Genomic DNA, 25,560 nt, shown 5'->3' with positions numbered 1-25,560 from the left:
TTGATCGATTCTAAAGACTTAAGTCATCAGGTAATCTGCTAATTGTGATTGACATTTTTTTCCCTAACCGATGCTTAGAGTAATTTTTCTATCCGATTGAGGTGAGGTGCTCCGTGTAGAATGCCTTTTCATAACTGCTCAGAACAATTTCGTACAAGTTTCAACTAGTGCACAAAATAATCTCTACAGCTTTTAAAAATTACTTTATACCCGAACTACTATTGACCACGGGGGGCGCGGATAGATACTGTGTTCTGCTTGCTTAAACGACATTTAACTTCAATTTCTTTTCATTCATACAATTTAACTAGTCAAGTCAAGGTGTATAAGTGTGCCAAAGTTTATTCGAGACATCGGTTGCTGAGATCTTGCCAATCCAGGATGGTTCCTAACACATTATTGCTCAGAAGTAGAGAAAAATCCATTCATGTATATGCAATGTTTTCATTTCTAAACTATGATTCATGCAGATTGAGAGCAATCCAGAAGTATTGTCTATGGCTATAAAGGACGAACGTTATGAGAACATTGCATCAAAAGAACGTTGTATAACTACTAGCTAACTGTCACTATTGTAAAAACACCGGCATTCGAAAGTCTTATTTCTATGAACTACTATCAGGTTCCCATCAATGACATTTGGATCATGTGATGTTATGATGAGATACAGTTATGGCTACTTCATACGAGTTTTATTGTGTTGTGTCGAGTAAAGGCCCCTTTATGTTATGTGTACTTACAAAGCACTCATTTTCAAACTAGAATTCAAGTAGAATGAGAGCAAACCAGAAGTAAGGCCTCTAGTGTCTGAATTGTTTGCTTTATTTTACAACATCCGAGTCTTCCGGGTTTATAGATTATATCTATAATTCTTTCTTTAAACAACTAAAGAATACACAGGACACAGACGTGATGCACTCTAGCAGTAGCTAAAACCAAACATCACGTCTGAAAATAAAGATTACAACTAACATAGACAAATACAATGACAATAAGTAATAGAAATTGGGTGGTCCAATACAAACAATCTATGGGTTGCAGAGGGCCTGTACAATCTGATTGATGTCTTGAGACAGGTCGATGAACTCAGCCAACTCAAAAACGCGGCCCGGAACGTTGTTTGTAATCTGTATCAGTTGTGAGTGGTCATAGCCGGCCACCCCGATGGCGAAAACGGTTACTCTGTCTGCAGCAAGAGCCCAGGCGGGTCCGACAACGCTGTCACCAGACTGGCCGTCCGTCACTACTATCATAATCTGAAACAACATTTTTTTTTTTAATTAATGGATGTAAGACTTTTATAGCACGTTTATGCTTTTACAAGCGTAGCACATGTTGTGATAATTCAGTTTTTGTCGACGTTTCAGGAGCGCGCCAAACAGTTATATCATGTATTTAGTTGAAGAGAATTCCGTACATCCCAGCTATGCCGAGGTCTGTATATGTAGTTTTTTTTTCGCTTCTAAAGATAACTGACCCGCGGGAGGGCTGGGACCGAGGGTGATGCGGAATACAACGTGTTGTATTTTATTTATGTCATACCTTGGTCATACCCACCCGAGAAAACACACATTTCAATGCGGAATGCGCCAGAAGTTGAGGGAGTTTTGTGTCCTCGAACAAGAAACTGTAGCAACATTGATTCCAATCTCCGAATCTGGTATTCGAATTTCCGACGGCCGCGCAACTGGCGCGCTCGAAATGCGTTCGAAATATTCTATGGAAGCCTGTGTGATAACCCTTCCGAACCCTATGTGATCCGGATAGTTATCACACGGTCCGGAACACCCGTATCAGGCCCAGGCATGACATAAATTAGGATACAATGTATATGATTGCAAAATGATGATAGCATCACAAATACTAATATTCTTATAAGAGTGTATGAACATTTCTACTCTCAAGAGTAAATTACATTTTTTTTAGTATAGTCTACATTGACTCCCAATTGATTTGTTATTTTATGCATGCATGTTGATGAAGAATGCCAAAAGTTTGTCGCTTACCCTTGGGATAGGCAATGGCCTCCAATCAGCATGTTGACGTGTGAACTCCATTGCAGCTCCGGTATATGTGCCACCGTTTAGGAACGTTATGGCATTAATGGCATTCAATGTAGACGTCTGACTGTCATAACTGCTAAGGTTGAACTCCAACCTGCAAGCGAAACGTGTTGGAATATTGTGGGATATTAGATCATGTATTACTATCAGCAGATAGCTAGCACGCCTTCTAGTTTACATTTGGGAAGCAGCTAAGTAATAGTGAACTTAAATACAAACATTAAAGCTAAACAAACTTCATTATACGTTTCACGTTTGCTTTCATAAAACGTTGGAGTTTACAAATGTATTTATCCACTAGTGAAGAGTTAACTTTATTCCTCTTTTCCTGACCTGGATGTCTAATATTCACAAACGTACACGTTTCGTGCCATGACTTTTTTTGTCATGTTCTTCGACCTTTGCAATCTGTGTGGTTCCTTTATTGCCATTTTGTGAGTGTCTATGCAATATTAATCTGCACATATTCTAGCATCGCAACCGGGATACTTTTCGACTTTGAGAAAAAAATGGTAGTCTATACAATGTGGTATAAATACTGGCCCCCAAGTTTTTCCTTAGTCACTAACGAAAGACAGTAGATGCTTCCTGAAACGTCTGACTGTTTCAATATTTTATATAGTTGCTTGAGTAACTATTTCTTGCCTATTTTGCTACCTGAATGTCTAACCTTCATCAACATCTCTAGGACTATAGTCGTGAGCGAAACACCAGTCACTTACCTGTTTAATGATGAGTACTGCACTACACCGACCCTTGTTCCGATGCTAAAATCAAAAGCGCTGACCACATTCACAACGAACTCCTTGACTGCATCAAAATTGTCAGAGCCAACGCTACCCGACCCGTCAAGAACAAAGAACAGGTCTGAACTCGCTTCGCAAAGATCTGGACGGATGTATAAAATGAAAAGATTTTTGCACATGTAAGAAAAAAACAGATTATTATGACTATAAAAAGGTAAAGTAACAGATTCTATATTATCCTTAACTTCAGCAGTAATGCCATCGTGTTCTTATCAATTGGGGCAATGCGAATAGATAATGCATGTACAGCAGAGCCGCATGGAGAGCTTGTTCAGCAATTGAATTAATTGAATGCACTAAGATGAAACAGGAATCGTCGAAGACTTCAAATCTGAAGCTGATGTAACAATGGCGTTTTGAATATCAATGCACTTGTCAAAGTAATTCAACTCAAAACGAGGGTTTAGGAATGCCTAGGATCCATGCAAAAATGCCAGGAAATAGTATCTCTTACAAACATCCTTAACGACTTAAAATTTTTAAAATTCTTCATCTCTGACAATTAGGAATGCTTTGCACTTACCAGTACATTCTGCAATACTCCCTGTCCACGTGCCACCAGCTGAGCAGGTCCGACTTCTGCTGCCTCTAGACATCAGGTAATCTTCGTCACAGGAGAAGGTGCATGTCTCGGGATGGCGGAATAAGGAACCGCTATTACAGGACATACTTCCGTTTGTGGGTCCGGACAAGGTTGGGCATTGTACACCTGGAGTAGAGACAATGGAGAAACACAATAGGTTATATCGATCCGGAAATGTTGCCAACTGAAAGCGTGACTACATGAAATAAAATGACTCTTAAAGGCAACCCAAGCAATATCAGGGCCCACAAATTAGATTTTGAAAGTCATTTCTATACATTAGTTCAAACAACACTATCACAATGTATAGCGACGTCCATGATGTAAAGATATGACTTCGTTGTAATTTGAGAACTCACTGAAAATCGTCGCCATTTTTTTTTTAGGCTCGTCAAACTAAGTGGATCATCGTATGACATGTTCTTGCACGTTTTAAAATGCTCAAAGTATGCTCAAAGTTATTACAGAAATATGCTTGTAACAGTGTTAGTAAAGGTCACTAGAATAAAGACTTCAGCATTCCTTTTATTTCCATTTTTGGGTCCCTGATATATTGCCTTGGTTGCCTTTAAGGTTTCTTGCACCATATAGACGATTTGATACACCTACAATTGATACTATTTTACATAAAAGCAATGTTGTATTACCTACCAATACATACGGCATCGCTTCCAGACCAGGCAGCATTAGACTGACAGCTTCTCACAAGGTCGCTTGTGGGAGTCAGGACGTAACCGCTGTTACAGCTGAACGTGCAGTTCTCGGGATGACGGAAAGAGTGTTCAGAGTCGCAGGTCATTCTTCCGTTGCTGGGACTGGACAGGTCTGTGCATTTGACGCCTAGAGTAGAAATAGCATTATTGCTCTTACTGACTTTTATTCTTTACTGACACCTTCAGACTAGAATATCTTTTGCATTATAATGCAACACAGGATCACCAATTTGCATATTCATATGTCAATGTCTTTCGAAACTTAAACACCTCCAGAGATGTTTTGACTTTTGAACAAGCGTGACCTCCTAGCGTTTCATATTAAAGTCGTTTTTATAAATCGAATCTGAGTTTCATTATTAATGTCACAAAGGCAAAAAGCATACATTGTCTCCGATCAATCATATAAAAGGAATGATCTTTGTACCCACCGATACATGTAGCATTACTTCCCGACCAGGTGCGGTCAGCACGGCAGGTCCTGCTGACGCTGTTGGCAGACAGCTGGTATCCGCTGTTACAGCTAAAGGTGCAAGTCTCAGGATACAGGAAAGACGACCCACTATCGCAGGCCATTCCTCCATTCATGGGTCTGGACAGGTTTTGGCACTTGACAGCTAGAGTAGAAACAAGGCTTTTGCACAGAAACCGGTCTAACGCCATTGCATTTTCTGCTGTTGTAGTTGTTGTTGCATCACGCCTAGGATGACTATTTCTATAGATCTATATGATAATTGCCACTTGAATGATGTAGAATATTTGGTTCATCACATGGCAAAGCCTTTTTTATTGATCAAGCTGGGTTTTTTTTTATCAAGAAGCTCGTGTAACCAATTATTGTTCTAGCCTTCGTCGCAGACTTTATTCTTTTGTTACGGTATTATCATTACAGATTCATTCCACTATTGCTCTCGGCCAGGAATATAAAAAAGGGGTAAGAAAACTTAAAAACTTAAGAAGAAAACGGAGAAAGCCTGCATTTTTCCTTATTCTTTCAAAAGTAAATAGTCCTTACATTGCTAACTTACTTGACTTGACTTACTTGACTTATGTCGAGTGTCAGTCTTCCTCCGCCACTCGAACCTCTCTTATTTATTTCAACTTTCTTATTTCCTAACAAAAATACTAAAACAAATACCTTGGCAAGAAGCGGGTGTGCCTCTCCACTCTTCGTCTCCCCCGCACACCAAGTCAGACGACCCTTTAAGCTCGTAACCATGGTTACAGCTGAAGCTGCAGGTCTCGGGATGTCGGAAGGTGGATCCGTTGTTACAGGACATCCGTCCGTTAGAGGGACTCGACAGGTCCGGGCATTTCACACCTGGCAATGAGTGATAGAAGACTTTAGCCTCTTGTATAAACGACCTCTGGCAGTTATTGCAAAAACTGCACCCCACGCATAGAGAGTGAAAAACATGTTTTACAATGCAAGGAACTCAGACCGACGTACTAGTTAGCAAGGTGGTCAGGTCGTTCCCAAGTGAAAACCCGAAATCTCTTTGTGTCAAGTAGCCGACAAACAAGTTGTAAAACGGGGGTGTGAGGATCATATCGTGTAGCGATGAATGGTTAACACCCTTGGGTGGTCTCATCGCCACAACCCCAGACCTCTATCCAAATCATTATTAGCGCACAGCTCGCCGCGGAAGCACATCAATCTTTTGCTCCGATCTTTTGCTACCAATCTTTGCTCCGACGTTTTTAGCGAAAGCACACCAATCTTTTGCTTCGAAGTTTAATCAGAACTCTCGGCACCAACTTTTGCTCCGAAGTTACTCCATACTTTCGTTTCTAATAGCTGGTCGAACTGATTTAGACTTCCTTCTCCGTTTTTCGGTTGCCTGCCACGTCACCCGCGCCCCGCCAATCGGACCTTTCCCAAAGACGTTGTTTCGTACATCTGGCCCTCTATGGTCTCGCTGAACGTACCTGCCCGTAGCTACATACATCAGGCCCACTGAACGGACGAGACAACGGCGGACTTTAGCCAACGTACAAGACACGAACACCAGGCCCCGCTGAACCGGGGCCCGCCGAACAAACAAATACAACGGCGGACTCAAAGCCAACGGACAAGACAACGACGGCAATTGGATTTCAGTCCAAGGAGTTATACACACGGTGAGCTGCCCCCCTTTTATTGTCATGGATCCCTCTACTAGACGGATCGCAAATTACTGGTCACTCCTTTGTTTCTAGACTTTCTAGAGACTTGACATTTTGTCTATAAAATCATACAAATGTAGACATTATCATCCACGGCGTTCCGGGCTGTTCGATCCCGAAATACTACAACAGCGTCCTCCCTATTCTTTGGGAAACGCGACCACACATTGTATACGCCGAACTGGTCCACAACGACGTTTGTCGTCCTTACATGCCTCCTGACAAAATTGCACGTGACCTGTTAGCTCTATCCAGCATTCCGTCCACTTACATACATATGTTGTTGTTCACATTGACCCGATGCTAGATTTATAATCAAACAGAATAGTCGAAAACAATACCTCACTCCCTTGAGGTGTGGTAACAATGCAATATGTGCCCTTTGAAGCGTAAACGTCGCTGATTCACATGAAATATCTCTTATACTTCAGATGACCCCAAACTTACCACGACACGAAGCGCTACTCCCAGACCACGTACCATCAGCCTCACAGATTCTACTGTCGTTGCCCGTATGAATCTCGTAACCATGGTTACAGGTGAAGCTGCAGTTCTCGGGATGCCGGAAGGAGGAGCCGTTATCACACGTCATCCCTCCGTTGGTTGGAGTGAGCAGGGCAGGGCACTGCACACCTGGAGTGTTAACAAGTTCGCAGTTGCAAATGTGTTTTTTGTTTGTTTGTTTGTGTGTTTGTTTGTTTGTTTGTTTGTTTGTTTGGGTCGCATAGAACATCGTTGTGGCTAAATATCTCTATTACTTACATGCGTTTCAAGAGTGATGACGATGATGACAATTTGTTGAAATATAATCATTTGGATCATGTAAAGGCTTTACTTGTAGATTTGATTTTTTTGTTACCACCGGTGATTTTAATTCTTTTATTCAAAATCAAGATCAACTGAAACTTACCGATACATGTAGCATCATCTTCAGACCAAGTTGCGTTAGTCTGACAGTGTCTCACAGGCTCAGTTGTCAGTTGATAGCCTGGAGCACAGGTAAAGTTGCAGGACTCCGGGTACCGAAAGGAGGCGCCTCTATCACAGGTCATTCCTCCGTTCAGAGGGTCGGACAGATCCGGGCATTTCACACCTAACAGTGCAGAACAGTGTTGTTGGCCGTAATATATATTCACATACATGTAACTCTGTCACTGAACAATAAATAAATAAAAACTCATTTTACACAACCAAGTGATATATCCAACCAATGTTTTGGTCACCATCTGTCACCTTTTTTGACTGGTTCACATTGCACTGCAGCTATAGGTGTCGCTGTTATAAATGTGTTCCCAAACGCAAAGTATTTACATAATATTAACACTTACAGGGAACGTCATCACAATGCGGTCCCAAACGTACAGTGTCGATAATCAAGAAGAGTCAATATAACACAACCTAAAGACGGCACAATAATGCAACAGTTTCATAGTTACGTTTTTTGACTCTGGGGATTTTAATGATTCTGTTTGAACTCGTAAAAAAACGATGTCATACATACCGATGCATTCCACGTCGTTTCCAGACCAGGTGGCATTAGTCTGGCACTGTCTCGTTGGGCTACTCGAGAGGGTGAGCTCATAGCCTGGCCCGCAGGCAAAGTTGCAGGCCTCGGGATAGCGGAATTCGTAGCCGCTACTGCAGGTAATTCCACCGTGCGATGGTCTGGATAGGTCCGGGCATTTCACAGCTGAAATTTAGAAGAGCTTTAGAATGATTATTGCAACAAGATATGGATTAAAATGTATGAATGATATACGGTAGCTCGGTGTTTAGAATTAGCTGCTGCATATTTGATTGCTTCATTGCTACATTTAAATATAGTTGTCACATGATTAAATAACGATTTGATCGTTGTCTTGTTTCTACAAACATTTCACAGCTTTACCTAAACAAGGTGTTATCCTTGTGCTGTTTAAGTCGACAGGAATGGTCCAGTTCCCATTATTTCCACAGGAGTACTCGGCATAGATCAGCCTATCATAACCAGGGTTACAGTGCAGTAAACAGACGACTTCGTACTCCGCCGCTGTGCTGTTTGCTGATTGGCCAGCGTCAGATGAAGAGGTACCCGGGATAGAACATCTGAAGAAACCGTTTGACGGTTCAGCGATCTGTAAAGATGGAAAGGAGGAAAACAACTTTTAGTTTGTGTTTTTTTTTTCCTATGATAATAATAAAACTAATAAAAGCTAGTGCTTGGCCCGTCAGCTTAATCTACAGTTGATGATACTTTATTCTGTTCATCTGCCAGAAGAGGCTTTTTCAGCATTTTCGTCAACTCAGTTTTTCCAGGGAACGCTTTTGAAACTCTCGCCAAAAAGAATTAAGTGCTAACTCTGTTAAAAGATGGTAATATTTATCTCTATGAAAAATGGAAATATAGTTTTGGGTGTGTCTGTTTGTCTGTTTGTCAGTTTTTGTTTCCGGACTACTGTAGTCAGCATAACTCAAGAACCTCTTGATAGATTACGATGATATTTGGTATTTGGGCAGGTGTTGTGAAGCCAAAGTTTAAGGTCGATTGTGGGCCCCCTGGTATGTGACCTTGATACTGCAGCAGAACTTCCGTTTTTCGTATCTTTTGACCTGGACGTGCTATGGTCTTGATTTTTGGATGGCTAATAGCTTGTTGTTATTAGTTTAGGGTACTACTGTTTGGGCCGTCTTTGTTTACCTTGGTCGCGCCGGATTAAGATAATACTAGAACCAAACTAAACTAGCAACCAACAAACCAACCAACCAACCAAGCAAACAATAAATAGGCAAGCACACGGAAAAATTCAGCAGATGATTCAGTACTTTGTTCATCAGTAGGTCTGACCCGTACGACATTCTCTGAATTCTCTTAACTCTTGATACTACTTTCAGTTCTTGTCTTTTTAAGAAAAGAGAGATAAGCAACAACATCCTACTGACCGGAAAAGGTGGACAGGGGGTCCGTTGACAGTGTGTCCCGTTCCCGACAGTCCCGACCCGGCAGCGGCAGCTGAATTTCCGGTGACCCGTATAGATGCAGATCCCGTGCTCAGGGTGGCAGTCGTGCAGGCCCAGCTGGCAGTAGTTAGACGGGACACATCTGCAAAGGGGTTCAGAAACAACATTGACATATTGTTCGTTGTAGAAGTAACTGATAGGCTAGGATGCTAGCCAGATAGCTACGGTATTACCTCGGTGTTTTACGTCACACAGGTAAGTTTTCATATTACCACCAAAATTCAAACGGCATGAAAAATCAACGTAAAATTTTTTTTCAGTCGGATACAGATACAGATATTGATGTGTAAAAACTCATTTGAATCGGTAATTCTGCATGTTTACGAAGATATAAAGAAAAACGTCTTTACTTTGGCTTTTTGTTCCATTGTCCGCTAGCAAGACACGTGAAGTTGTAGAGACTGTGAAGAAGATGGCCGCTCTCGTCGGCAACTTTGTATCCCGGCTCACACGTCAGGCGGCAGGAGTCCTGGTATCTGGTCCCGTTGCACGTCAGGCTGCCGTTGGCGGGAGTCTGTGTGTTTTGGTGAAAACAGGTTAGTAATAGTCACATGCCATTTAACCTTCTTACGACAACCTTATAAAGTATTTGTTGAGTTCCTGGACACCTCTTTATTCACGTAATTCCCCTTAATTTTCTGCTCAGATACCATTCAAATTTATGGCCATCTTAGTTAAAGGTATGTTGCATTACATAAATGTTATGTCAACTATTTTATGTCATTGAATTAAATCAAACTGATGTACATATATTGACAAGATAATCTAAGATATAAACTGTTATAAGCGTTACAAATTCTACAAACTGTAGGATACATACAGTAAGGTTGCCACAATCCTTCTTCTGACAGAGCAAGTCTGTTTCTCCAACAACTCGCTGGAACGCTACAATTTACAATAAAATGTCGTTAACAAAACAAGTCGATCATCAGCACATACACAAGATATGAATGATCTAATGATGATGGAATTTTTATTGATGTACATGAAGACCTATCAATTTGTATCCTTCAAGCAAATGTTGGTGGGGGAGATCGTCACTGTTTTATCATATGCCCCGTTTTTTGTCCGCTCGCCCAACCAAGATACTTGGAGGGTAAAGTAGATCTACCAATCGATAAATTGTCTTCACCTCATTAACATATCGATTCAGAGTTTTGGTTCTCGAGTTATTTCCTTTAGTCACTGACTAAAGTTGTAGCGGATGCTGTCTGAAATGTCTGACTGTTTTAAATCTTATCCAGTTGCTTGGGTAACTGTCATTGGGCGTACATAGGGATCTATTGAGTCAAAAACTTTAACTACACAAAGCAAATAAACAGGTGCATTTGTTTTAACCTGTAGTACGAAAATGATCCTAATAGTATGTATCTTCCTATCATAACGACCTGTATCAAATATTGTGCTAAGTGTTATCATTGATTTCTCTTCTTTATTAATATTAAGTTATTTGAATGCTGTGAAAAAAGTATTATCAGTGATTTCTCTTCTTTATTTATATTAAGTTGTTTGATCGCTGTTCAAAATGTGTTATTATTGATTTCTCTTCTTTATTTATATTTATCTATTTTATTGCTTTAAAAGAGTGTTATCATTGATTTCTCTCCTGTGTTAGTATTGTGTTAGTTGGTTGGTTATCTGTTGATTCTTGATTATTTTTTTCATTTGTTTGTTGTGTCATACTTTTGCTATGGATCCGTGGTTTATGTGTTCCCTTATTGTATTATTATTTGGTTTATTTGTTATTTCACAAAATGAATAGAAATAAGATAAAATAAATAAATAAATAAAAAATAAAAACAAAAAAACCAAAAAAGAATAAAGAAAAAAAATTGCTAGGAGTGTGCAACAAAGGTCTATGCGCAGCTACCAGTCCTACCTCCCGTTTGTAGGCTCCAGTTGCCGGTACTGTGACAAATCACGTCCTGGTGGTTCGTTCTTTCGTGGCCGTCCGCACAGCTGACTCCGCAGGTGTCCCCGTAGGTGTGTCCACCAGCGCACTGTATGTCCGTGTTGGGAAATTTAGGAGGAGCCCCACAACTCACTGGAGAAACGAAAGTAACTGAATTCCCAGTCAATATGTTGAAGTGAGGTATGATTCTTAACCGTAACACATTTGTCGCACTTCATTATTCACATTTAGCAGCTAAAGCAATAGAAAGGCTCGTTATCTGGAGTAATGCTTAGGTCCGAGTTTCAAAAAGGGGCTCCGCCGGGTAGTTCACGGGCTGTCTTTTTCTTTTTTTTTTGCATTTTCGGGTATGACCCCTACGTGGCCCCGAAGGACATCTTGCGGCTGCCGGGCAATTTTTTTTGGTCCGACCGGGACCCCGAATCATTTTAACCCGGCCTTAGAATCAGCGTGGGACCCGGTAACACATAGACGCCGTGCGCTAATCGTTCGAACGTTGGAAGGCACCCCCGCTTACAGGGGGAAATTTGTGGCTTCGGGGCCCGGCCGGTTCCACACCTCCTACGGGCACCCGGGTGCAATCGGGACCAAAGCAGAATAACATATATTTTGACATCACTATGTGCTGTCACATTACGTTACGTCATCTACAAAACAAGATACATATATCGTTTGTACTATCACCTGGCGTACACTCCGGTTTCCCACTCCAGGTGGCCTGGGCTGTGTCTCCACGAACCTGACAGGTAAAGTTCTTTTGGCTCAGTTGTTCGTAACCGTCATGACAGGTGAGATGGCACGTCTCACCGTACGTTTTACCTGTACAGGTAACGTCACCGTGTGCGGGCATCTGTGCACGGAGGAGGGGAAGGAATCTTTGACTGTTGGCCTGCGGTGCCAACTTAATACATATTATATATAACTAGATTGATGACTAATCTCTAGTGGGCTCATTCAACTACAAATAAAGCATTCCTACGTCGTGTCGGAAGATTGCAACGCCAGTCTCGTTTCCTGAAAGTTTTCATTCTTATGCGGTAATTTTGCTTTCCTGCACACATATGGAGATTTGGATCGTACAGAGACTATAAGATGTATTTGATAATTAACATACATACTGGGATACTCACAAAAATGTTACCACAGTCAGCGATGACACAAGCCAGAGTCTTTGGGATGATGACGTCTGCCAAAAGAGAAATTTCAATTATAATCCATTTCAACATGCAATGCATTATGAGCAAACGATGGAAGGTATTAACAAAAAAAAAAGATTGAGCCGATTATCAAGCGTCAACCTGGACCATATTTACTTCTATGACAGGCGACCTCCTCCAGATCTATATGAAATATTATTCGGTCTATTTGGGCAATGTTTAGTATATTTCCAGCAACCCACAGACAATGGTAGAGACAAACAATCAAGGAACCTCTGTACATGATCATTTCACGTTTTTTTGTAGCATTGTTCTCTTACCTATGTCCAAGAAAACTTTGAATATCTATTTTTTGTCAATTATAAGCCAAGAAAACAAAAATCTGTTTTGTCCCCACACCTGCTGATAAAGCATGTTCCATCTCTGTCGTGTTCCTTCCGGTAAAAGTAGTCCAGTTTCCGGTCCAGCTGCATCTCAGGGTGTCTTCTGTTTCCGGTAGGTACCCCACGTCACAGCTGACGTCACAGCGGTCAGAAAACACGTGACCCTGACACAGGTACGAGCCGTGCGGGGGGTCCTCAGGTGGATCGCAGGTAACTGCGTTACGGATTACAGTTGGAGAGCACAATTCTAACTCAGAATTGGAAGTGGCTTTCAATGTTGAGTTGGGGTGTCTCTGTGCTGTAGTGGTCTGCGTATCTGTCACTTACCACATCTGGTTCAAATTAATAAGAACCAGAAGGCCCGAGTTCGTGCCCGGGTATGACACCTCTGGACAAGAGGCGCATTGAGTCATACGAAATACTTTATAAAATTGGTACATACTTATGAAACAGTATGGAAGTTAAACACTCCACTGCCAGTGGACTGGCCAACAGCTGCAGTGATTGCACCACAGTGAAACGGGGATGGGTACCGCCCTATACACCTTATGGTGTGGGAGGATCTTAACTTACCTAACTTTAATGTCGGGTTAACGTTCTGGTGATTATAAATCTGAATGATTTTTCTTGAATGTGTGATGCATGTACAAAATACATTTTGTGTAGCTTTTATCAATCTTTAACATGGTGGAGAAATTGAAAGTGTCTATTTGAAGCCTGTGGTACTGGACTAAAAGATTCACATGTACGTGGTGTCTGCAAAACAGCACCTTACCTAAGTCGCATACTGCGGCTTTGTCCCATTGTCCAGTAGCATTGCAGGTCAGTGCAGTGTGCCGGGGTAGGTAGCCTCGGTCACAGACCACTCTGGCTTCAGACTTGTATGTAGTTGTGCTGATGTTGACCTTTCCATGATCAAGAATCTTTGAATTAAAAGGAAGTTTTCTTTAGCGACCTATGTTCGTGCACTTGCTAATATATCTTGTTACTTAGTCAAGTTAGAGTAAAGATACGTACACCAAATTCCTGTCCACAGTCCACGAGTCTGCAAACCGGCCGCCTGGACGCCCCAAACGTCTCTGTAAACAGAAATGCAGTGTCAAATTTCCGTACGATCAGGTTACATTTGCATTCAATTAACATATTTGGAATCTTATTATGATATTAAGATACTCAGGTTTGTATCGCCTAATTCTTTGGGTTTTTTAAATTTATTTATTTATTTTTCTTTTTATTTATTTATTTATTTATTTATTTATTTATTTGTTGTTTTAGCATACATGTAGTAACATGCTATGGTTGCCAAACTAGCTGGATGCTATTTCTAAGGGTAAACCCTGTGGGGAAACATTACGTTAAACACACAATCGGTAAGGTTAAAATATAACATTTGTATGTACATTGTATCATAAATTTTATCAAAGTCACCCTACCTAGGTGAGACAGTAACTCCAGGAAATCTAGGTTGGCCACTATTTCCTTGATGTCTGGACCGACCCAGATCAACATCTGCCGCATCATGTTAAAATCGATGATGTTGCCCTGTGAGACCATGTTAAGATATGTTACCACGAGAGAAAGATTGGGTACTTCGTCAAGTTTCACCAAAATGTTACGAGCCACGTCCGCGTAAATTTCGTCGGTGATACCGAGATACTCGAACACCCGAGGGTCTGTGTTCGGCATCGCGTCGGCGGCCCGACCGACGCCGACGAGCGTCGACACGACTTCGGGCTCGATCGGCGCCCATCGGCCACGGTTGCAGAACAGCAGGCCTGCGTCATCGGTCTGGTAGCCCACTTGACACTTAGCCCTGCACATGCGCACGTAGATGTTGTAGTATGCGATGTTGGTACAGTTGAAGTAGCCGTGATGCAAGTCGGGGAGTGACTCAGGGACTGACGTGATACCGCACACTGGAAAGAGGTAAAAGCAATATTCCGAACGTCAACAGGACTTCCACTTTATCCGACATATTTTGAATTCCCAATCCCTCAAACACCCTCCTCAGCAGGCCCGACTCACTCACGCATCGGCCCTGCTATTCCAAGCCGGTATTCTGATTAGCTTCTGGCGACGTCACCACCAAAACAGCTGTAAGCCAATCAGAGGTTTTGTACAAACTCATCTAGAGCAAAACCGCAAAGGTCACTGGGAAGCTTTCAGCCAATCAGGTTACGTCTTACATCGCTATTTTGGGTTCAGAACAAAATAACGGCTGTTTGTGTCAATTAAGGGTAGCTCATTGATTATTCATGAGCAACTGTCAGTAACGTCACCAGAAACCAGAACACCATCTTGGAATATCAGGGCCGTTGCTGGAGATAACGTATCGATCGACTCGGGCCTGCTGAGGAGGATGCCCTCGAATAGGTTTTCCAACATGTATGAATGCAAATGTGATGGAAAGGTTCTGAATGTAAGACTGGGGCTTAAGTTTTTGTAAAAACTGCAGAATATGTCAAAATCCACCAGGTTCTAATGTACCTCGTACATACTGATAACAAGTATTCTTCTCTTCACTAGAATCGTGATTTACTTCTAGAAACAAGGCAATAAGGTATGGCCAACGCCATCTCCATTTATTTATTTAACCAGAGTACATCCAAGATCTACGGATTTGCTTTCAGATCACCCCGGGCACAAGCATTGAAAATACAATCATGGAAGGAAAAACAAAGGTATATACAGATGCCCAATGTTCTATCTACAATGCGCAATATAAAAAAAATACACGAAAAACACAGGTATATATTTAAAAAATAGGTATATATGAAAACACATGTATATACAGATGCCCAATGTATCATATCGACTTCGTGACTCTCCTAGCAAAACAGACAAAAGAGGCATCATTGAGGATGTATGGCAATGCTACCTTGTGTGCATTGGACATTGCGTTAACACAGATAGACAGACAGCCACACAGACAGACAGACAGACAGATGGTAGACAAGCCAAACAATAGTTAACACTTCACACCCTTCCGACGCATCAAAAAGACTCACACTCTTCAACAGTAAGCGCCTCGGTCGGCTGCTGCACGGATCCCGGCGGCTGTACCTCGGTCGGCCACTGCACGGTTGCCGGCGGCTGTATCTCTGATGCGTCCCGCCCTCCGGCCAACGCCAACCGGTACCACCTCTGCATCTTGGGGGAAAACTGCTGAACCCACGCAGGCACGGGCTCAAGGGACGTGTACACTGTCGATCCAGATGAAAAGGAACATCAGAATCAATGATTTTAAACTATAGTACTGCAGAAAATGAAGAAGGCAGAGAATTAAGATTTTCCAGCCTCATGAACGGGATCTAGACGCTATATCTAATAACATAAGATACTATAAAATTCCCCGTGGCAAGAGATTTTGTCCATTCTGTCCAAATAAAATTGAAGATGAACAACACTGTCTCCTAGATTGTCCACAATGTCATAAGAAACGTCCAAAGCTGCTCAACATTCTCTCCGCTTGCTCAACAGAATTTTATACATTCCATTCTACAGATAAATTCAAATACATTCTAGAAGGAGACAACCTTTACTGTGTACAAATAGGTAAATATATCAAAGAATGTTTAGATTTTAGAACTAGTAATGTAAGTGATAGGTTAAACTCGACATGTTGAAGTATTCATATACTTGTACGTAGGTCAATCATTACCTTCGCCGAGAAGGTTATGCAGAGGGTAGCGTTTGTATGTGTTTGTGTGTGTATGTTTGTAGCGTACAGCATAACTCGAGAAGGCTTGGGTGGATTGTCTTGATATTTGATAGGTGGGTAGGTCTTGATGAGACTAGGAAATGATTAGATTTTGGGTCCCCTAGCGGCTTGTTACGGTACTGCAGCGGAACTTCCTGTTTCGATATCTCGTGTTCTGGACAAGCTATGGAACTGATTTTTGAGTGGTAGATAGCTCTTTGGACAGAGAGTAAGTGGTATAGGTTTTGGCCCCCTAGCGGCTTTTTTGGAACTGCAGGAGCAGGTTTTGGTTCAGACTTTGAAAGGGAATAACTCAAGAAGGGCTTGATGGATGGTCATGAATTTTGGTAAGTAGATAGCTTGAGTGATGACGTACATGATTAGATACTTATTATGTAAATCATTATCTAATTTGCATAATTAATGAGGAAAGTTTATACAGCCGCCAAATTCCATGGTAGGACTCTCAAACATGTGACATATGTAACTGAAAAAGAGAGAAATATTAATAGATATCAATTATGCAAATGAAGACCTCATTTGCATAATTAATGAGAAAATACTATAACTCAAGATGGGCTAAATGGATGTTAATGATTTTTGGTATGTAGATAGCTTACGTGATACTTTGTCTGATTGGACCATAATTATGCAAATCAGATTCTAATTGCATAATTAATGAGACAACTTTAAAAACCCCCTGTGTTCCATGATATGACTATTGAAATATGTGACATTTGTTACTGAGGAATTTTGATGGATAAAAAATATGCAAATGTAGGCCTAATTTGCATAATTAATGAGAAACTACTATAGTTCCATACAGGTAAATGATGCCAATTTCATACTTGTGTCATTTGGAAGTTATGTGAATGTGAACATCGTTGCATCAAATTATGCTAATAAGGACCTCATTTGCATAATTCATGTTAAATGTTACTTTGTTAGCATAACCTTCTTTGTTAAGCTCATACTTTTGTTTTTTTTACTATGAATAGTAAATTTCGACTGAACAGTCTGGGCTAAGGATCGTTACCATTCAGTTTCAGAAGCATGCAAGGCTTGTAACGGGCACCATTCAAGACTCGTATTTTCGACCTTATGGCCCAAAAGTAGGGTCGCTGACTACTAGCCACCACAAAGGCAATATTCATGAATGTCAGAATGTCAGAAACAAGTTCATTAAACTTTTCCTGTGGGTCGTTAAAGATACAATGTGCATAGAGTTCCGCAAAAAAGGAATAACCCTTCTTGAGAGTTTTCTGTGGTAGCTTCTTGATTAAGACATGAAAAATGGGGGGCAAATGGCGCAGATCATCCAGCAATGTTTGACCACCTTGACAACGTCGACCAAGCTGTTGACGCTGGGCGTCTCCGTCTTTGTTTGCCTCTTTGGCCTCGTTTTCATTCCAAGATGGCCGCCGCGTGATGAAGTACTATAGGTTCAGGTCAAAGAGTAAAATGACTTGAAAGACAGCTTACATGGCACGACATTGGTCTTGAACAGGACAACGAAGACTACAGCTGTCAGGGCGGCCAGGCAGTAGAAGATGGCGGCGAGGAGGACCAACGTGTCCGGCCCTTTCCTGGGCGGCGGGTTCAGGGAGGAGCTGTACCCGTACAGCGGCGGGCCGTACGGCGTCCAGACGGCGTCGGGCTTGATGTGCTTCCCGGTGAAGAGTGAATCACTGCTCGGGTGCCTTTTAAGTGGAACCTGCAACAATAACAAGGCAATCAAAGGTGACCAACCCCCCCTGTACCCTACTGCGCATGATTCTCGAACAGAAACAGGCTAACCTAAAGACACACGGACGGACGAAAGCCATAGACCGACAGAAAAGAGAAACGTCTAACCCCGCCTCTGGATCTAAAGGCTCGGGTTCGAATCCCTGCTTCTGTCTCTAACGAAACATCCACGCCACTCGGAAAACTGTAGACGTTAAGCTTTTATCCTAATGACCCACCCAGATCAGGTACAACTTGTTCTGTAGGCGTGTTTCATATAAAAACGGCTGAAAGTGCTTGAAATACCTCTTTCTCCATTGAATCCACAGATACACTGTGTTCAATTTCTTTTGACTGTGAATCTCCTTTTTCAAACGGCGGATCTTTCTCTTTAACGGCGACCCATCTGAGAAAAATGTAGTAATTAAAGAAATCATTTATGAGAAACTGGTTAACGATAAAAGACATCAGAATTGAATTAATTTTGCTGTGAATGGAAGTCTTGGCTACATATTTACATGATATCCATCCATGAGTGTTACATCAAAAATGATGATATTAAAATCATTTTAGTTTGTATCAGTAAAAGTTATAAACTCCTGTTACGTACTGATAGTCGGTGAGGTCCTGAGGTTGTACAGGGTCTGTGGGCATGTCCTTATTGTCACTTCCTTTGATGTTATTCGGCGTTTCAATCGTCTGGGATATCGAATAAGCGATACAAAGAGCTTGACTTTTGTGTTCGGCATCGCATTGAATGATATTGTATGCAGTGTTAAACACACACTTACCCATATTACTTTGCGACCCTTCCGTTATCAAAGACAGATCTAGCAGTACCGAGGGCGTATGGCAACGCTGCATTAAAGGCACCCAGAGCATTTTATGAGGCTTGAAAACAGGAAACATTCTAGTTGCTGTAATCTTTATGAAATTAACATTTAATGCCACTGCTTACCACATTGTCCGATGATTTAACTTAATATCAAAAGTGCTCAAAAGCAGCACAAAAATAAGCTACACTGTGATCTATATAGTTTCACGCGCCTAGTGTAAAAAGACCGGTACCATAGCCCCGCCCACCTCCGGATCCTTCAAAACGTAGAAATGCAAAATAAAAACATGAAAATGTAAACATTTGAAGGACATGCAGTCATTCTCATTGGTCGAACCGCAAACTGTGATAGACAGTCTATTAGGGCTTGGATTTTCTCACCATACAACGACATTGTATCTTTGCTCCTTGAAAGTCGATACGTAATGGTACAGTGTTATTGAAACTTACTATGTGTAGGAATGACCAGAAATTGGAGGTTTTTAATTCAAGTTTCAAGCCCCATAAAATGCTCCGGGTGCATTTAAGTGTATCGAGAATCACAGACACAGACACACAGAGAGGGGGTGAAACCAATGCACACACATTAAAGGAGAGAGGAAAGAAAGAAAAAGAGACTTTTTTGTGTTGAAGTTGCAAAATCGTACTCTACCTGTGCCTCGAGTTCCTCTGGTAAGTGGAAGTCTCGCCACATAAAGGACCTCTCGATACGTGCACTCCTGATCTGTACAAGGCAAATCATTGAGCTTTTTAAAAAACTACAGACGACCTTTGCTGCACTGACTTTCAAATATGCAAAACGTGTTTTCACAATGACGTATCAACAAATACCATTGTGCCAGAAATCGCGATCGGACTATGATAAAGTAACTAAACGAATCAATTTCTTCTCAGGTATTGCACCAAGATCAAAAATGGTCTCCAGCTTATTCTACTGTACAATCTAGAATAGAAGACTAGGTTATTCGAAAAGTTGTTACCGATAGTTGGACAATGGCTTCTGTCGGTACTGTAGCTGTTGTCTTGTGCTGAGGCTTGCTACGTGTCCGTCTGCTACGAGTCCGACCTGTTAAGTCACCCCGAGGCAGAAGGTGATCGCACCGGGTGGTCCAAGTTGTTTTAGTCGGACCGTGAGTCGACTTGGCCCGAAGGAGAAGCTTAGGGCTGCCCGATGAGGACGACATTGTTCTAACGGAAAACAAAATGACGTGAATACAAATATAGATATTTACAGTGTGATGTGTACACTATGACATGAAGAATGTTAACAAGGACAAACATAGACTTCAAGTAGTGCAAAGGTTTCCCAACTGACAAAATAACTTGCGCAATGGACACCTACAATTTTTCATCTTAAATAGAGCAATGAATGTGTTATTGCCATTGGCTTGTGAGGCTTGTTTTATGACTGCAATAAAATTATATTGATATTAACCGTCAACATTAACGTTGCAATATTTCATATAAATTTGATACCAGGCTTCTAAAGTCTAAACAAGGCCTATCCTTGCATTCATGCCATCGGATTGTAAATAGTGACAACATAGTCTATCAGAAAAAAATGTAAGAATTAAATCGAACGTAATCCAAGATATAAATGTAGACCGTATTGTTTCTAGTGGCTCTATCCAACAGTCCAACTCAAGTGTAAAGACAAGGACCGACCTGCATTTTTACATTTTTCTAACTTAGAATTAATTAAACTTCTACCTGCATTTCCTTCAGCTTTAACGGAGAGATACTGACCTGTGCTGTGCTCACCTGTCCACACCTGAACATGCCTTCGGCAGGTGTTGTTGTGAGATTATAAAAGGCAAAGTTATGTTGCAAAAAGTTAAACTTTAACCAGGAAACGTCGGTCTGATCACATCGGGACGTAGCAGGTTATTCCCCCGCCACCTGTCCCAATGAGTCACGGTCTAAATATAGCTAATGACATACGTGCTTGTCGGGTAAACAATGTGTTAAGACCCTAAATATTGTTTTCTCGACGCTGGGTTTCACTTAACGTCACCACTTTGTTTTCAAGGATCACTCGTTATCAGTTGTGCAATTGTTGATGTATGTTACCAAGAACGTAAATAGCAAACAATGGAGAAAATATGAGGTCATTTCATTTATTTATTCAACCAGCGGTTACACGCGGGTATCTTGACCTGTTTTCAGGCTCCCTGGATACAAATACAATGCACAGACATAATACATGATGATCACAATAATGCACAATTTAAAAACTCGGTACCAGTCCTAAGTTTATTCCTAAAGTCCATTTCTAAAAGTCTATACGGCAGTGAGTTTTCTTTGTTCTGTGGGGAGTTTATTCCAATGTTCAGGACCCGTGTACTTTAGACTACACTTGAATGACTGTAGATTTGCCTGTGGTATATGCAGCAGGTGAGGCTCCCTTTTTTCGTGCTTTCAAACCCAACCATAGTTAACCATAGTTGACATAGAACTTTCACAGTAGACTACATAACTAATTACATTTCAATGTATCTCCATGTACTTGTTTGTCTGCAATGAGCCTTTGGGCATGAACTTGCAATAAAGTTATCAATAATTTCAACATCGGAAGAGACATCCACCGAAACATGCTTGACAGATAAGGGGGCAATTTGTTGTGCACTGCCTTGAAAACAGTTACTAGCGTGGTTCTTTCCATTCGCCTCCATACAGGCCTCCTTTAAAATTGTTTCGGTAGGTACGCGTTCCCGTAGTGTTCTGCCGGTGATGATCCTTGCTGCACGGTATAACAACCTTTTGCATGGTAGATGAGGCAGTTGAACCGGTCTGCCAGTGCACGGACCGTGCCTACGGTGTTCGGTCAAAGTTTTCAAACAAACAGTACAGCGTGCAGTACTTAGGTACTTAGGCTCTTTGCAATAAGTAAAAATAAATCCCTGTTTACGCAAGCACGAAGGGGATCTAGACACTGAGAAGCAGCGTTGTAGGTTTTATGTTACCATTAGCAAAACTTGTGGTTTGTCGGTTAGATTTAGTGCATTTGTTTACCTTGTGTTCCTTGTTTAGTTTGTGTCCCTGTGGTTGCGGAAGACCTCCTTCCTCTGACATAATTCATCTCTGCACTGATACTCGCAACAACAAAAATGAATTATAGTAATATAGGTTGCTCCTCACTGATACATACGCAACGTTTTATATCTCTTTTCTTCCCGTAGACTAAGGATGTCTTGCTGGATATTCAGTAGGTCAGAAAAAAATGTTTCCGGAAGCCCCATGAGTGCTGCGGTCGCTGGCTTCACGGGAAATTGTCCAACACATTACTAGTAAGTAGACGCAGCAATTTTAAAAGAAGACGGAGTCTCCAGAACCGGCTAGGAATAATGGCGCCCTTTAATGCTGAACTGTTGACCCACCGAAATGTAAACGTCACGCGACTATTGCTTAAAGTTTAGAGCAGCTAATACCTAATGCGTACACAGGCTTGGTCAGGAGTGCAGGCGTCAGATAAGATCTAGTAACCAAGTGGAATATTTTACCCTCAAAAACCCCGACGGTAAACATTCTTGATTTAAAAAAATCGTTCCGTGACTTTGTCTGTAAACATCCAGTAGTATGGTACTATAACCAGTCATGATTTATTACGGAGAAAGGATAGGCACAATACTGTGGAATAATAGAGGAAATACTGTGTTGTTGAGTCCGAGTGAGGTTCATTTGGTTGTCCTCGATATGTATTCTTGGAAACGTAATTAATTCAATATTATGCATGTTGTTATCATTGAATCACATTATCATTCTTTTTAGAAAAAAATAATGGGCAAAATTTTAGGAAATAGAGTTAGTAATGTTAATGCAAAACGTGGCCCTATTTTTACATAAATGATGGTAATGAACAGGAATTACTTACACATCATTATCTACCTCTTGCATTGATGAAATAAGGTATATTGTAGAAAGAAAGAAAAGGATATTAACTAGCAAAACATAATGTTTGGACCCCGTTTGGTCATTTTTTACGATGCATGATGGACCGTCTATAACGTCCCCATGGAACTTTGATAGTTCAATAGTTTGTTTATATTTTGCATACCCGGTAAACCGCTCCATGGCGTAATAACCAGGTTTGTACTGACTACAAGCTGCATATCCGGACAGATTTATTTGATCCACTCACACCGGGAAGGACCCCCTCTTTTCGTAAGTTTAGTGGGTTCTTTTACGTGCTCGAGGTGTGGCTCTCCTCAAACATGGGACGTCCGTCTAACGTCCTAGCCGATGGACGTCCCAAACCGAAGCTTAGTAATCATTTTCCTCTGCTTGAAGTGAGGAAATTTGTGTAAAGTGCCTTTCTCAAGGGCACAACGTCAACGACACAAATCAGGGGACCCAGGAATCGAACTCAGGACTGCTGATTTCTGGGCCAAACAACCTGTCACCGCGACGCCACCCATCACCAAAAGTGCCTTTTATGAGCGAACAGACAGGTTACACTTCATTTAGTTTGGAATTGATTGTGTGTGACTTTACTCTGGCCTCCCAATGCACGTGAACTCTGACATTTTAATAGCTTGTCTCAAGTCAGTCAGCAAACCGGTTGGACGACATTTCAGACTGCCGTGACTCCGTTACAGGTCGAGGCTGCAACCTTGAAGATCAGTAAGCTGACACTGTCGTCCTTTTTGTCTCACAGGTGGGAACATATTTACGGTAAAGATTCTAGATCTTAGAGTATTGTCTGTATATTCTGCCTTTTTTTTATTCAACGGCAACAGAAACGGTATGACGCCTGTGTACCTGTAGCCTGTTGCCTGTATAACGGCATGAGATGTTAGATACGTTTTGAACAATAGGGGGCTGTTTATTTTGGGGTGGGTCAACAGTTCAAGACATTGAAGGACGCCATTATTCCTACCCGGTTCTGTAGGCTCTGTCTTTTTTCTGATGCGGTGTCTAAGCCTTGGTCACTGTCATTTGCTTCCAAGGAAATGTGTTGTTTTGGATCTTTTGTACGTTAGGTTAGGTTCTAGTACCACTACTAGCCCCCCCCCCCCCGATCGAAACCTCTGCTTGGAGAATAGGGTCGCCTGGAAACCAAACCATCGGGAGCTCCCCGGTATCTCTACGGCGCTGGGAGTGATGCCCATCCGCCCAGACACTTTAACCCGCTCGGGGGTGGGTTTACGGCCTTGGCTTATAAATAGCTCGCCCCCGAAGGTGGCGACGAAACTCTCTATGGCAGCTAAGTAGATAGGCTGCGAAACTCTCTGTAGCAGGTAAGTAGACAGGTTGACAGAAACGAATCAATATAGCAGACTAGGCCCGGCAAAACACCCCTAAGCCGACCTGTAGAGACTGGGACCAGGCTAAGAATAGGGGTGACCCGGTGTGCTTGCCAAATAAGCGCGAATAGTCGCATTGCACAGATAGCGGACAAAAAACGGGCCATATGATAAAAAGGTCACAATCTTTGCCACCAACCTCTGCTTGGAGAGTAGCATTGCATTACGACTAGCTACTTAAAAAGCATCCCCGGTTGAGGATGACTGTCTTACTTTTTACTAGGGTTAGTACATGTCGGTGACTGGACCCCCTCAAAAAAAAAAAGGAATGCCATTCTCTTACTTCTGTGAAAGTAAAGAACCCAAGGATTTTACTAATCACGTCCTTAGAATCACATTCACATTCAATCAGTCTGAACAATCGCCATGTTGGATCCATCTACCACCCCCCCCCCAACCCATATGGCAGCGGCTAGAGTACGTGGGGTTTTGGCTATTCTGTCTGTGCATGTACATGTATGTTTGAAACCCACGCTGAGGTGGTAGTCACTCCGGATCAAGCAGATCTTTTATGTCAACAAGCCGATACCGATTTTGTGACAGTATAATATTTTCAACACAGCCTGAAGCAATCAATCAGTCAAGTAACATCCACTGCACGAAATGGCCTTGTATCCTGGCGTATACGTACAGGGATTCCTCAGAAAATATTCCATATCCCGGTGCGGATTTAGCGTATCCGATATAATTAAGGGATACGCTAAATCCGCACCGGGATATGGAATATTTCCGGAGGAATCCCTGTACGTATACGCCGGGATACGAGGCCATTTCGTGCAGTGATCGTTCTGTCTTTTAGGAGTAAACCAATAGCCATGGCAACCATCAGAGGCAAGCCCGTTTACCTGGTAACGGGAGGCGGGAGTGGCATCGGTCGTGCCACGGCCGTCAGGTTTGCTGAGCTGTGTAAAAAGCTGTGTGGTGGCTGATATCAACGAGCCGAGCGCGAAGGAGACACTGCGCATGCTCCTAACTCCGGGGATCGCCGTACAGGTGGACGTTACCATGGCGACAAGCGTTGAAGCCATGGTAACCGCGGCGGTTCAGCACTTCGGGCGGATCGACTGCGCCTTTAACTGCGCTGGGGTCGGAACTACCAGCAAGAGAATCGTGAACACGCCAGAAGATGAGTTCGACCGCGTCATGGCCGGAACGCCAAGGGCGTGTGGCTGTGTCTCAAGTACGAGATCGCCCAGATGCTGCAGCAGGAGCCCGTC

The 25,560-nt window shown here is 42.0% G+C and overlaps 2 protein-coding genes across 2 annotated transcripts; both read right to left on the bottom strand.

The window, feature by feature from the left end:
* Nucleotides 1-590: 590 nt before the first annotated feature.
* LOC136441409 (vitrin-like) lies at nucleotides 591-4,284 on the bottom strand. The gene is made up of 5 exons (XM_066437690.1): nucleotides 4,104-4,284; nucleotides 3,393-3,578; nucleotides 2,786-2,951; nucleotides 2,007-2,157; nucleotides 591-1,256 (listed from the first exon to the last, which is right to left on the bottom strand). Exons 1-5 carry the CDS (start codon nucleotides 4,249-4,251, stop codon nucleotides 1,029-1,031), a joined length of 879 nt encoding a protein of 292 aa, XP_066293787.1. The 5' UTR covers nucleotides 4,252-4,284; the 3' UTR covers nucleotides 591-1,028.
* A 2,474-nt stretch (nucleotides 4,285-6,758) lies between these two features.
* Nucleotides 6,759-20,874, bottom strand: LOC136442015 (sushi, von Willebrand factor type A, EGF and pentraxin domain-containing protein 1-like). The gene is made up of 21 exons (XM_066438606.1): nucleotides 20,787-20,874; nucleotides 20,021-20,228; nucleotides 19,693-19,764; nucleotides 18,816-18,904; nucleotides 18,512-18,611; nucleotides 17,963-18,194; nucleotides 15,789-15,983; nucleotides 14,214-14,696; nucleotides 13,798-13,859; nucleotides 13,556-13,703; nucleotides 12,797-12,994; nucleotides 12,371-12,426; nucleotides 11,925-12,090; nucleotides 11,208-11,372; nucleotides 10,149-10,213; nucleotides 9,679-9,842; nucleotides 9,251-9,410; nucleotides 8,220-8,445; nucleotides 7,833-8,021; nucleotides 7,242-7,424; nucleotides 6,759-6,964 (listed from the first exon to the last, which is right to left on the bottom strand). Exons 2-21 carry the CDS (start codon nucleotides 20,222-20,224, stop codon nucleotides 6,759-6,761), a joined length of 3,363 nt encoding a protein of 1,120 aa, XP_066294703.1. The 5' UTR covers nucleotides 20,225-20,228; nucleotides 20,787-20,874.
* Between the last annotated feature and the right edge of the window lie 4,686 nt (nucleotides 20,875-25,560).

Source organism: Branchiostoma lanceolatum, chromosome 9 (assembly GCF_035083965.1).
Source record: "Branchiostoma lanceolatum isolate klBraLanc5 chromosome 9, klBraLanc5.hap2, whole genome shotgun sequence".
NCBI lineage: Eukaryota > Metazoa > Chordata > Leptocardii > Amphioxiformes > Branchiostomatidae > Branchiostoma > Branchiostoma lanceolatum.
The sequence above is the reverse complement of the archived record's forward strand: the minus strand, read 5'-3'. Positions and strand labels throughout refer to the sequence as shown.

Excerpts from the sequence above, each read along its gene's own strand:
- LOC136441409 (XM_066437690.1), bottom strand. The coding sequence starts at position 4,251 with ATGACCTGCGACTCTGAACACTCTTTCCGTCATCCCGAGAACTGCACG. Across the intron at positions 3,579-4,103 it reads AAGCGATGCCGTATGTATTG|GTGTACAATGCCCAACCTTG; the intron begins GTAGGTAATACA and ends TCTCTACTCCAG. Across the intron at positions 2,952-3,392 it reads GAGTATTGCAGAATGTACTG|ATCTTTGCGAAGCGAGTTCA; the intron begins GTAAGTGCAAAG and ends ACATCCGTCCAG.
- LOC136442015 (XM_066438606.1), bottom strand. The coding sequence starts at position 20,224 with ATGTCGTCCTCATCGGGCAGCCCTAAGCTTCTCCTTCGGGCCAAGTCG. Across the intron at positions 18,195-18,511 it reads TGGATTCAATGGAGAAAGAG|GTTCCACTTAAAAGGCACCC; the intron begins GTATTTCAAGCA and ends TTATTGTTGCAG. Across the intron at positions 13,860-14,213 it reads GGAGTTACTGTCTCACCTAG|AGACGTTTGGGGCGTCCAGG; the intron begins GTAGGGTGACTT and ends TTCTGTTTACAG.